The following is a 14132-nucleotide window of genomic DNA, read 5'->3' on the forward strand; positions in this document are numbered from 1 at the left end:
CATACATACATCCCATCCCAGCATATAATACGAACAACGTCTTCTCTCTTGCTCTTTCCTCGCTGCCTAGTATTGGTATCTCTCTCGTGCGCGCTGTGCTGCACTACAACACACACACACACATGCACAGCTTATTGATTCTGCCAAACCTTTTTCACCACACCACCGCAGCCGCCATATTGGATTTTGCTCGAAAAGTAAGCGAAAATGCTCTTGTATTTTGCGTAGCGCTACCATGAAGAAAAGTAGATTTTTACAAATGTTTTCAATATCTTAACAGCGTCGAACTGTTATTAAAACGAAACGCCCTGCAGAAACATGATTTGTGGTGACTTTTTCACTGCAGAAAGACGCCGCACCGCGCACAGAGGAGCTAGCAGCGCGCTAACACGCCTCGGATGGTGACGCAATCGAAAAACTCGCACGGCCGCGTCGTCGCCGTGCCATTTCGAGGTCGATTCGTTTGATTATGCAAGAAGGTGGGCTCACTTATTAATTTTGTAGCTTGTAGCTACGGTGAAAAATTCACCAATCGGCACTTCTTCAATCGTGCGCCATGGTGAAGTTGACATTTGGTAGATTTTTTGTTGTTGTGATTTTGTAGCTGAATTCACTACCTTTTTTCGAACAGAAGCTCTAATTAAGCCTTTCCTGCCTGTATGTTAAAATGTTCGATTAGCGCTTTCCGTTCGGCTTCTACAGAGGCCTCCTCGCGTAGAGAGCTTCTTGGTGGGATCCCCCGGCTTGCGGTGATGCAATCTCCAATGACGCCAAACAACGCCATGGAACGCAAAAGATGCTTCTCCCCGTTCCTAAGCACACTGCCGAACACACCATCCTCCAAAGAGTCTGTGATTGATGGACCCTGGTGCTGTTGGTGCTGACGCTCTGCTACTGTATTTTACTCCTACTTCCACCTCTCCGATTTGTGTCACTGAACACTCTCCAAGGTAACACATTAATCAGGAGTACTAATCCAAAAGGTGTAGGTCTGGTACTAGTATCCCGCGCGCGTTCAACTCGCAACTTTAAATGTGTCGTTGCCCCAACTCAATATCCAATGCCTGTCCTAATCACAGAGCTACAGACGCAACACTTTCTAGAGGAGCAGCAGCAGCACGAACCGACACGATGGACAGCTAGCAGACAACAACAACAGCAAGAATCACACCGTAACAAGCAGCAGCGGCAGCAGAAGAAACATGCCGCGCCGGTGTGTATGGGTAGTCAACCCAAACCAACCCGCTTTTGGACGAGGCTACTACGACGACTTATTCCCACAGACCTTCCCCGCGATCTTCACACACTACAAGCAGCAGCAGCAACACACACGCCTCTCTATACACATGCACTTGCCGTGTTCGAGAGATGTTGCTGACGGTATTGGGGGATTGCGATGCCGAACGAGATGAAAGGGGGAAATGAGAAGCGCGTGTAAGAGGGTGCTTTTCAGCGTGTTGGCGCACTATACACATACGCACGCAGCACGCTCTCTTCTGCGTGTGCCAAAACACACGGCTCCACCACACAACAGGTCCGAGAAGGAGGGGCCTCTTGCTGCTGCTGCTGCTGCTGCTTTGTGATTTAAAGTGCGCGCATACCAACACCCAACAAGCCTCGGGGCGCACCTTCCACACCCCGTCCCATCTACCCAAACACCCCTTTTTGCGTGAAAACAAACACAACCTGTTTCCAAAACAAAAACAAACTCTAGATACACACACACACACGCACGCACGTTACACGTTTTGAGCCTATCTGTACCACACACCTACCAAACCACGGGGCCGGACCAGTCGGATCGGTATAAAAACCAACACACCCCCTCCTCTCTCTCTCTCCCTCCTTCCTAAAAGGCCAATTTTCTATTCACTGTGTGCACTTTTCCTCCTCCAACACATCATTAACCGAGCAAGGTGCAGACACACACAAACACACAAAAGTACACACTTATCCACCGAAACGATGCATACCACTGTCGACATACCGAAACATACACACACACACGCGCGCGAAAATGGAATGTTTCCAAAAACATCGAACAGAAAGGGAAGTGAAGACAGAAGGGGGCTAAAGGCACAAGAAGTATTATTACACACTCCGCAGATGGAAAATAAATGCCCAAATTTAAAGCACTACCTTCAATGCCCACTCACACACACACACATACACTGGGGTTTTAGTGAGTGTGAGTTGGATGGTGAGGACAACACGCCGGAAAGGAATCCTTCACCACCATCAGGATCTCCTCCAATACACACAGTCGCGCGCGCACACACTCTCGTGTATCCCTCTCCTCTTGTGGACATACCAGCAGAAGCAGCAGTACCAGCAGCAGGCAAGTGTGGAAGTGTGTGCGCGCAAGCACAGGAGAACAGAGCGCAAGTGTGTCCTTTTTTGCTGTTGTGTATGTTTTGTGTCTCCCCGCTGTCATCGTCCTGTAGTGGTGGTGCTGTACACCACCACCTCGTCATACCATCGTACACCAGTAGTGGCGGAGCAGGGTCGCCAGTCTGTGTGTGTCATCGCTTGTTGAAAGGGTACACACAAGAATCGTATTTTACAAAAACTTTGGGCCTATCATTCTTAGGCATCATTTCTACCTTGCAGTTGCTTTACAAGGACCTTTCTAGCCAGCTTCAAAACGTTAGCAAAGTCTATTGAGGATTGCAGACGAACCATCTAGCAGTGTAAGATGACAAACTTGATGTCCTGTCGGAAGTAAGTTGTTGATGTTCTCAGAGGATTTGCGGGTTTTTCAACAGTTTTTTGTAATTCTTAATTTTCCAAAGTATCCCAAGCTATCTCTAACGATACATTTTCAATGACTATACGCTCTCTACTCTATAACAAGCTTTACTGGATTTGGCTACTTCTGTGTACGTACACCATACTAGCAGGCTGGATGTTAAGAACTTCGTAATTCATCAAGTAGCAGGGATCATCACAATGTTTGAGTAGAATACCTCCGACTTCTATCCTCAAAAGACCATGAACGTAAGCTTGATTTCTAATCCGCAATATCCCTTATTTCAATACCGCTGAACTGTGGGACGAACATAGTCGGAGCAATCAATGACAGGTCCATTCGAGTCTCCATTGATACGGTGATATCCCCCAACTCCGTAGCCAGAGAATTAAACCTACGACGACTTTAAACTACGAACACTGCTCTCTGAATAGTTCAACAAATGAGCACCACACACTGCACCGTTTAAAAAGCTCTCGTACGACTACTCTATGAAGATGGTAATCAAAACAAACAGCGCAAAAGGTACCGTCTTTCTACGAACACTAGAAAGCATAAGCGAAGCCAAACGCAAAAACATCTGATCTGGGAAGCGTACATCACACACCACACACAGAGGCACCACCCATCACACACCACACATTATCGGTGTGATCACCACACACCACCCGCAGAGAGCGCAAATTATACACACGCGCGTGTGACCGTGTGTAACACACACACACACATACACATCCACCATTCATCCCCCTTCTTTATGACTTGTCGATTGCTCTGATGGTGGTGGTGGTGGTGATGAGGGAAACGACAAACAGTGGTGGTGGTGGTGAAGGTGGTGAAAATAGTACAAGCAAAAACCCATCCACCGACACCACCGGGAGCAGATCTAGGAGAAATCCACACACCCAAAACCCCGAAGAAAACCCTAACGTGGGCACATCATAGATACACACACACACACTGATTCACACAGTGACACACACGCATGCATCGACGCTGTGAGGGCCAAGAAAAGCATGGTCGTTCGGGGTAGTTTTTGGTGGTGGTGGGCTGTATCAACACCACGCGGTGGCGGCGTCGTCTCGCGTCGGCAACGAAAACAAACTCCACCACACACCACGCACATATCCAGTGTGACACAGGAGAGGTAAGGGCAAGCCACCCAACCACCAAGGGTAACAGAGAGGGAAGAATGATGGTTATGCGGCGCGCTATGCTGTTGCTAGTATGTTGCAACACACCAGAACGGCAGTTTCCTTTCTGGCAGTTGTCGTCGAGCGTCATAATTCCAATACATTTCCACTCTCCGATTTGGAGCACTGGAGTTGAGTGAACGAAAGGGGAGAAGCGGGATAATATTATGGTGGTGGTATAAATAGGACTCCAACTGTGCTCCCTCTTCTGGCTACCGGTATGATTTTATGCTGTACCTTTCGTTCCTTTTTTGGATTGCCGACAAAATGTGTCGTATACGCACAACACAGGCGACAACGCACACAGCAACGCAAGTAATGCTGGGAGGAATAATGGTGTGAGCAACAGAGAGAGGCAGCAACTACTACCATCAGAGCTCTTAACCACCCCAGCACAGCGCATAATGTTATGCGGAACTGTGCGGGGGAAGGAAAGGCACATTCCGGCAGGATATACGTGCTTTGGGCCGTTTTTCATAGGTCTTGGTAGAATGGTCTCTGTAGCTAAAAAAAAGGAGGGGGGGGGGGGGAGAATGAGCATCAGGTGGATGAATGAAATCGTCACTAGAATTTACATGAAACTCGAATGTAGTAAAAGCGTTGGACAAATCACATCTCTGAGGGTGAGGTCAGCCAAGGAGGAGCCACTTAGAAGACTAAAATTAGATGTTTGGATTTTAAAATATATGATCAGAGATATATTCTTCAAGGTTGATGAATAACACATGCCGATCAAGCATTCTTATTGAAAATTCTTCCACAAATATACTACTTTAGCATGTTTTAGATTGCTTGAACTCGTAGCTACGAGTGGAATCATAAAAGTCCCGTTCAACATCCCCATCCCCAACAGGGCCGATGGTCGAACGGTAAGTGTTCTGTTTCCAACAAGACAGGTAGTGGAACGATTCTCATCTCCGATGTGAAAAATATACCATTGGGAATTGAATTGGGGAAAGTAAGCCACTTTTCTGGTGTTGTGTGCATAGAATGTGTGTGTGTGTGTGCTGCAAATCAATTCAATACAGTCGTTGCCACCTAATTTTGGCTCTAAGGCATCAATTTTTGACAGTGCGCATCAATTTTTGACTCTAACGCACCTATTTTTGTCTGTAAGTCATCAATTTTTGACTCTTGTAGGAATCATGACAATTTTACAAGGTATTTAAACAGAATTTAAACAATTATCATTCCACATCTCATTAAAAATACAAAAACTGTGTAAATTGATTGTTTCTTGAGAAAAAAAGATGAAATTTTAGAAATTCTAAAGCTTTTGTTTACAGCTGAAAATACATGCCAATATTTTTCACTCCACTTAAATCTGCTAAATTGGTAAAACAATTATTTTATTTTAAATTCTATCAATAAAATTATGCACTACTTAACTCAATTTCAACCATTTCAGAACACACAGTTTCAGAAATTACGTAAAATTTTGTAAATAAAGCGATTGACTCACAGTCAAAAATTGATGCCTTCGAGGCAAAAATTGATGCGCACTGTCAAAAATTGACGCCTTCGAGGCAAAAATCGTGAAACGCTGTCAAAAATTGGTGCCTTCGAGACAAAAATAGGTGAGTTAGAGTCAAAATTTAGCGGCAACGACTGTAATATGATGGTCAGCATTATTGAAGCTACGAAAATGGAGCCCATCTTAATTGATAGAACACAGAGAACAAGTCGTGTTAAACACACAGTTCTCTTCAAACCCTTTTTAGTATAAAGGACTTAGCTTTGCATATATATTCTCTACCTCTTACATTTATTGAGGATCTATTTGTTGAGGACTTTTACAAAGCTTTTTCGTCAAATTAAGTTAAATTCTTATTTCATACACATCTGCTGAAAAACTATAAATTGAATAATCTTCAGGGAAAGAAAACATTTACACAAAGTCTTGTAATAAGCTATTCTTTAAACCCGGACCCGGGTTTGTTTACGCCACTGGCCAAGAGTGGTCGATGGACCACTGGTTCAACAGGCTTGTGATGTCCAACTTTTCATTTACTCTTAACAATATTAACCTCCATTACATCATGGCAACTCCTGGGGGGAAGTGTGATGCATTTGGGCCTTTCCGACGACTTTGTTTAACAGAAAAACGTGTATAAGAGTTTTCCAACCACCTTCACCTTTGTGGTGCCATCTGTCTTGGATCATTCTTCCACTTCAAAACGTCAGTCCGCCCAGTCATTTGTCATTCATTTTGTCAACATTCAAAATAATTGTGTCGGTATGTAAGTTATCATAGATCATGGTGTACGTAAATATGTAATACAATAAAATAAAATCCTGAAAGCGATCTTTGAACGTTTAAACATGAGGTATCTTGAAAAGACAAAAAAATGAAATAGAAAAAAAAACAAACAAAGACCAAATATCTATTCACATATCTGCGTCTAGACTAGAGATATGAGAAACAATTGCATCCAGCAACAGCAAATGGCGAAAATATGATGAGGCGCATATCCCCCCTCTCTCTCTCATGACAGATCATTACACGTACCGTCGTTGTTCCATCGCCCACGGTGTAGTTGATGTTTGGGCTGATCTCCACCACCGAGTCGGGGCGCGGGTTCTCCGTAAAGCCCCAGGTGTAGTTAAAGCTGGCCGGTGCGTTCGTCTGCGCTGCACACATTTTGGGCGCGAGTTGTTTCTTTCTAGTTGTTCCCTTTTAACTTGTACCAACCCCCTGGCCGGGAGTGCTGTGGGAGGAAGGAGAGGATGACAACAAGAAGCGTTGCCCCCTTATCTAACCGCCTGGCGTGGTGTTTGTTTGTGTGCGGCACACACACTCTCTGGGGCACTGCAATCTGCCTCACACACGGTACACACTGGCACACTGCACAAATTGGCTCACAAAAACCTTTTACAACACCACACGAACGAACACACACACACACACTCTTTCTGGCGACTATCGCTGCTGTTGGCGCCAACGACCCCGTTTCGGTACAAAAACCGGGCACTAGATACGCGAAGAGGGGGGTTTTTGTTGGGTGCAAAATATTTCACTTTCTTACAGAACTTTACAATCGTTTGCCTTCCCTCGCTGTTGCTGCTGCTAAACACACTTATTCCATTGTAAAAATGTTACTTTTTTTTTTGTTGTTTTGTTTGCGCTACACTTCCGCCGACGGAAACGTTACTGCCAACGGGTTTGGCATTTAGCAAACGGTGTACCGATGATTGTACGGCAATCGTACAACTTCCGTTTGACGGTTTTAATCACCCCGACCTGTCACCGACTGTTGGGACACACTCGAGCGATTAAGAAATCTTCTGAGCGGGAGGGGGGGACACGCACACGATTTTTGTCGATTTTCGCTTCACCATCCGATAAAACACGATCCATTCACTAATGTTTGCACTGGTGGTGTGGATGCCGCCTAAAAAAAGAGAGAAAATGAAGTTAGTTATTTAATTGTTGTATAGAGGTTTTGCAGGGAGGTTTTTGCTTGTCACATTATCACAAGAAACAAGCAGCAAGGTTCTCGATTTATTGTGACATTTAACGGTATTTTGCTACTTCACATCACAATAATTCAAGACAGTATGCCATTATTATGCGATAATGTGATGGACATGTTTTTGGAGGAGGGAAATTTTAAATTTGTAGGAGTAGGGGCAGGAAAATTAAGGAATTTGTCTTGCTTTTTTCTTAAACTTTCAAAAAACGACACTCAAAGTCGAGATGTTTTTTTTTTTAATATTTTTGACAGTTTTGGAACATGAAAATGAAATAAATTTTCCCACAAAATGAAGGTCAGAAATGTCATTATATCAACGCTGACAATTCTTTTTCATTAGACACGGCAAGTAAATTGCCCCAGATGTAAAACAATAATGTTTAAAAAAGGATTCAACAAAATTTAAAATTTTATTTTAAAATTATCAGTTACGTTTAACGTCCAATTATTGAAAAAGGACATAGGTTGGAAAATTATCAAATGTCGGCTGAATGCGATTGATTTTTTTAAATTATTTATTATTATTATTTTTTTTTGTCGAAACCAAAACTGTCCCAACACCCTTGTACACAATTTTTTTAAAGTAATTTAAATTAAACGCCATTTAATACAACTTATTCCAAATTCGTGAGTCAGAATAAAGTTTTGCATAATCCATCGACATGAAAAAAAGGAACAGAGCGGCGAACTAGCTTAGCAAACGTGCCAGAGCCACTTGTTAAAATCGTGCATGTTTGTTTACATTCGAGAATAATGCACACCGGGTATACATACACACACACACACACACACCATGTGTACGCTGCTGTGTAATAGAAAAATAAAGGTAAACATTTCTTTGCCACACACTTGCAAACACACAACCCACCGACCGCCTTTTTTTCACCCAAACATAGCAAAACTCCATGATTTGCGTGCGCGCTCCCCCATTGAACTAACTGAACGGACGCGCACAGATACACAACACAACAACAACAAAGCATTGGCGCGTAAGCATGGATATATGTTGGTTGGTTCTACTACCAACATTCCGCCAGCAGACGAGCGCGGCAAAAGCTGCACGTGTGCAGAGCAATCGAAGAGGAGTGTGTGTGTGTGTTGCGTGAAGAATGCGCGCACACATCGCCAATGGACGAACGCGGCAGGCGCCGTCTAAATGAGCGGGCTGCTGATGATGGTGGTTATGGAGGTGCGCGCACTAATGTTGTCACCTGCACACCACCGACACCACGGGCGGGGTTTTTCCCGGCCCAAAGCACACACCCGCAGAAGTTGGGAAAACCCTAAAACCATCCGAAACCCGACAAAACGTACACACTCTTTCCCTCCGCACACACGTGTTTGGCGGCCTCTTCCTTTCCCTTTCTCGCAGTACACACACACACACGCCGCATTGGAGGTGATGGTGTGTCCGTTTTTGCTTCCCTATTTTCCCAGTGCCCGCCAAAGGGTGGCGCTACCACCCCACGCACCCGATGTGTGTGTAAGCCTATACAGGAAACATGGACACACACACACACACACAAACACACGTGTCTAGAGCTACATACACACACACACGCACGCACATGTATTTGCCATTCACGCACGTTTTCAAACACACACACGCACACCTCCATACACACACACACACTTTTCACACTGGGGCGCTGAAAAAGCGCGCGAAACTCTTTTGTCACGATTTTTTTCTACCGCGCACTGCCCAAAACGGCCACGTCGTCGAAATAAATTATAAAAAGAAAAAAAAAACACAGATGAACACGACACTTTCAGAACGCGTCACCACACACCTTGGGGCCGCCATTTTATTTTCGTTCCATTCACAGCAGCACGGCAACGGCTTCGCTTCTTTCGACGAACAGGCCTCACAGGCAGGCCTACTGCTGCTGCTGCTGGTGGTTTGTGCAAACAACGCCAACTGAGTATGCGAGCGAGAGAGAGAAAGCGAGAGCGTGCGCTTTACTCTGGTAAAACAGGAGCGCACAAACACACTCCGTTTCGACCCAGCCAGACTTTAGAAGGTGTTAGAATTGAAGAACACACAAAAAATGCTTTATGGAAGCAAAAAAAAAAAGTAGCCTTCTACACACAACAGAGTACGTGCTGCTGCTGTTTGCACTGTGGAGCGAGAGCTCTGAGTTTGAACAGTTTGCTGTACGGCGTGACGTGTACGAGCGAGCGAGCGAGCGAGAGAAAGCAAGAGCGGCGCGCACTCGCACTATCACGCTCTCTCTCTCTCTCTGTTGTAGGCTGCCGCATCGATGCTCAAATGTCACTTTTTGCCTCGCACGACCGACCACTGTGGATGTGTTACAGCACACTGGGGTAAATTCTTTTCCTTTGGGGTGTTGTTCTCTATTTTCTCACACAAATGCATGCAACACAGCAAACAAACGCCGCGACGCCCAAGCAAAAAAACCGGCCGTACAGAGGCTTTGCTTGCGTGCGTTTGTGTGTTGCGTGCACGCGATTTACACAGCAGAGCGTACTGCTTCTAATCTTAACATCTCCATTTCACTACGCAACACAGACACACGACGCACGCAATGAGAAATAAAGCAAACCACACTAACGTGCGTGTGCGTCAAAGCACAAACAAGTGAAGAGGAGGGGGGGGGGAACTCCACCAACACAAAAATGGAGAAAATGCTCCACAACACACCACACTCGTACGTCGCACGCTTGGGATGCTGCTGTCAAAACTCGACTCGAAATGTCAGCCAGAAGAGCGAGACAGAAAACGGGTGTTGAAAATAGAGGAAGAGAAAGAGAGAGAAGGAGACAGGTACAAGCAGCCACTTCTCATTAAACACACACGCGCACGCATGCACGTACACACACACACACACACACACACACACACACACACACACACACACACACGGTATGCAGCACTACACAAGGATACCCACTTCACACCACGCCAGCAGCACACAGAGCGCTGTTGCGAAGAGAGCAGGAAAGGGATGGCCGGGGAGAAGAGAAATCGAACCACCACCACACCCTTCGTTACGTGGCCTTTCGCGTGTGTGTTCGTTCGGCGGTGGTTTGTACGCGCTTAGAGGTGTGGTGGTGCATTATTTTCACCCATATCACACGCACTTTACCAATGTGAAGAGTAGCAGCAGCAGCAGCAGTATGAACAAAAAAAAATCATCTGACATCTCTCGCACACGCACGAACGAAATGGCGATGGTGGTGGTGGTGGTGATGGTGATGTTCGATTCCCGCCAGAAAACCGGAACACGGGTCTGTTTTCGACCACAAAAACCTCACAACAAACTCGAAAATAATGAGCACTTTTCGGTGTGTGACGCGCGCGTTTGTGCTCGCGTGACGCAGCAATATTGTCTGCCCAGCGAAGCCGCCATGTTTTTTTTCCCTTCTGGCTGTGCTGAAGCTGGCTTGTGAAAAAAAGCTACTCGGATCCAGAAGCTTCGATAGTAAGGGAGGCTCTACAGAGTGCGGCTTTTTCTTCAATTTTCCATAATTAAAGTACACCCATAGGCACACAACACGCACACCTTCTTTTGAAAAAGCCACCAACACACAACACACGCACGCAAGAAATTGGTGCTGGGCGGGTGTTTGTGGATGAGGGCAACACAACAAAAAAAATAAGTTGAGAAATGCAAACACACTACTCGGGCCCCGTAAAATTACAAAGCGAGAAGGCGAGCGAGCGCGCGCGCGCGCACACACATCGCTACAGCCGCCGCGTCATACACAGGCGCCACAATACCATGGCAAGATGTAAGCAGTGGCGGCAGAAGGGAGCGATGGGACAGTGTGGAGAGGTAGAAGAGGAAAAAAAAAAGAAACGGATAGGAAGGCAATGTAGAGGAGAGACACAACACAGCGTACACCACACACAGCACACAACCTGATCAGACAGAAGCACTACGAATACTAGGAAGCGCCCTGGCTTTCCTATGTGTCGGAGGCCTTGCTTTCTAAATTAAGAAGGGTGCGCACACACACATGCCCATGCGCCGAGGCACACAGGCACTCACACAAAGGTATATGGGCGGGCATCGAGGGTGTGTGTGTGTGTGTTCGGTTGGTAGTGTGAGTGAACGAATTGAGTCTGTCGTTATGTACAAGCCCTGCCCCCTTCTAGGCAATAAAATCCCAAAGAGCAAAAGCGTGCGATGCTGGTGTGAGTGATTCGTTACAGGGTGGTTCTTTAATAAGGTAGTTTTGAGCTTTTGTGAATAAAAATGTATTAAATCTAAAATCTGAATTAAAATAAATAATTTATTAGATTATGAAATGTTGAATAAATAAATTAATAATTAAATTAATAAAAATTTATATTATACATCAAACCTGACAGTTAGACCGGTCGTTTTCCAGTGTGAGAAACTGTTCAACTCAACTGTTGAGAATTCTAAAACCACCGACAAAGCGACATGACACTGGCGTTACAAAAGTGTCCCACACGAAAGTACTGTCATTTACCAATGAGGCGATCACTTCTGTCAAAGTAAGCTCTGTTCACTGTTGCTTCGATGTAAACAACTTTTCTTAATACAAATTGCGAAGGAAGTGTGAGGCACGATTTTGTGATAATAATTGGACAAAACACCCAGGAAAATCATTTTATAAGTTTCCAAATCAATGCAAAAGATGTGAGAAGTACTTAAAACAATACGCATTGGAATTTGTGAAGAAAAACAACAAGGGGATTAATCAGTTTCTTCTCTGTGTCAGTGTAGTAAGCGAATCATTATAGAGATGGCGCTAGTGTTTAACGTATTTTCATTTGAAATAAGGAGACAACTTTTGAAGCTCATTTTGTTCGAAGTGTCACGTCGGTTTGTCGGTGCTACCCAAAATGTATCAATTAATAACATTGATGCATGAAGCTTGTTTTCAAATATAATTCTTCTTCTTCTTGGCATAACAGCCTACGCTGTCTTGCCGGCCTATCCAGGTAGTTCCCGAGACGAGCAATATCTCTTATACCCCAAATAGCCAGCTCGAACTCTATAGCTGATTTGAGGCTGTTTAACGAAACATCGTTCCGATGTCGTACTTTGTGGCTGATTAAGAGATAAGACGGTACTTTGCAGAACTATGGCACTTTTTAACAAACACTTGGTACCTTGCGGCTGGTTAGCCTGATGTGATTGGTTCACGATGGAACTTGAAGGTTAGTTAAGAAAGTGTACCGAAGATGGTGTAATTTTAAAGCTTTTTAATGCATGACATCGGTAACAGGTAGCTCTTGTCAAAGTGTCAAAGACTGACGGCATCAATCATCTCGTAGTTTGTTAGTTAATTTATGAATGAATATTGTGTGAAGTGATTGTGATTTTTTTATAAACTTTGTGAAATTATGTGGAACTCAAGAGAATTTAGAGTTTTAAAATAATAGCTAAATAAGAGAAGCAAAACCTAATTGTTTATATCATCGCAGACGCTAAAACGAAAATAAAAACAATCCCCGGCACCGTGGCATAAGGAAGCTGTTTAAGCGCTATTTGAAAAGCCCACCTGGATCTTTGATGCTGGTTAACTACCGCAAAAGGCGAATTCAAGCAGCGATCTTTAACGTCCGAAAATTAGCTGCATAAGCAAATTTGGCTATTTGGGATAAAAACTACAAAAGTTTAACGAGAATTAAACATAAATTTGCAATTTTTCTTACAATATCCACATATTACCGATGTCACGCTTTAAAAAGCTATGAAGTGCTACCAGTACACCTTCTTAAAAATACCATCGAGTCATCCAAATAATCGCAATATCATTCCAAATAGTACTCCAAATAGCACGTCCGATAACATCGCATTAAATGAGGCACTGCCATTGCCCTCAGTCCGTGCTACGGTCCATATGCGGTTTGAACCCGTGACAGGCATGTTGCTAAGTCGTGCGCGTAAACTGCCCCAACATTATTGCAAACATTGTGGCATCATTCCAGACAATTTTTGTAAAACTCCGAGAGCATTGCTTGTGGCTAGTTTTCGCATCTCCTTAACAACGCTAGCGCCCTCTATCGGAAAATTGAAAAAAAAACTGTTTGAAAGGACCGTTGAATATGAAGCATGAAGAAATGGTTTTAGCATGACTGGATTAAATATTGAAACTCAAATCATCGATTAACGCAAATCTGTACGATTTTGATCACTTTAATTTAAGGTGTATCAGAACATTGAACAAACAAAAATCGCCTAGATTGGACAACTGATTGGCAACTGAACTCAACGCAAATTCTGAGGCAATAAACAGCTTTTTCTTAATTAATTTGAATTGAAATAATTTTTTTTTATGTAATAATCATGTTGAGTAATTCAAATAATAGAAAATTTACAAAAAAGTCCTGAAAAAATTCATTATTGGAGGAAATTATAAAACAGGAAAGGTCTTTTGATGCAAAACAATGATTTTCACACCTTCTTGCCATACAAAAAACCAATAATCACCCTAATTGGAGTTCCATGTTTTTTCTGCTAATCTGAATCGCGGGTACATTTTGTCACACATTGCAAACTAACAAATCACTCGAACCTACTGAAAACGTGTCCCGTTTCGCCGGTGCCACAATCGACCCACATCGTCCACAATAATTTCCATCTCGACATTTCATCGTGATAAAGCCATCGAACCTGCCCAAAAGGCTCGGCGACAGCAATCAGCTCGTGCAAAACTCTCCCTGTGCGTGGCTTGTTCCAATCATTCCGAAAGGCGCATCATCAACATCATCCTACT

General features: G+C 44.1%; 1 protein-coding gene across 8 annotated transcripts in view; it reads right to left on the minus strand.

Moving 5' to 3' along the window:
- LOC120960049 (zinc finger protein 189-like) overlaps window positions 1–11351 on the minus strand; it is a 34708-nt gene extending 23357 nt beyond the window's left edge. For 6 of the 8 annotated variants that reach the window (XM_049610379.1, XM_040383962.2, XM_040383964.2 and 3 more), the window contains exons 1-2: window positions 11299–11351; window positions 6452–7334 (exon numbers count right to left, since the gene is read on the minus strand). In XM_049610379.1, the coding sequence (XP_049466336.1) occupies window positions 6452–6583 (132 nt within the window). In that variant the 5' untranslated portion in view covers window positions 6584–7334; window positions 11299–11351. Of the gene's footprint in view, window positions 1–6451; window positions 7335–9205; window positions 10916–11279 lie in introns of those variants that run through there. The other 2 variants (XM_040383958.2, XM_040383959.2) reach the window with 2 other exon arrangements.
- Between the last annotated feature and the right edge of the window lie 2781 nt (window positions 11352–14132).

The sequence above is a fragment of the Anopheles coluzzii genome, chromosome 3 (genome assembly GCF_943734685.1).
Source record: "Anopheles coluzzii chromosome 3, AcolN3, whole genome shotgun sequence".
Classification (NCBI taxonomy): Eukaryota; Metazoa; Arthropoda; class Insecta; order Diptera; family Culicidae; genus Anopheles; species Anopheles coluzzii.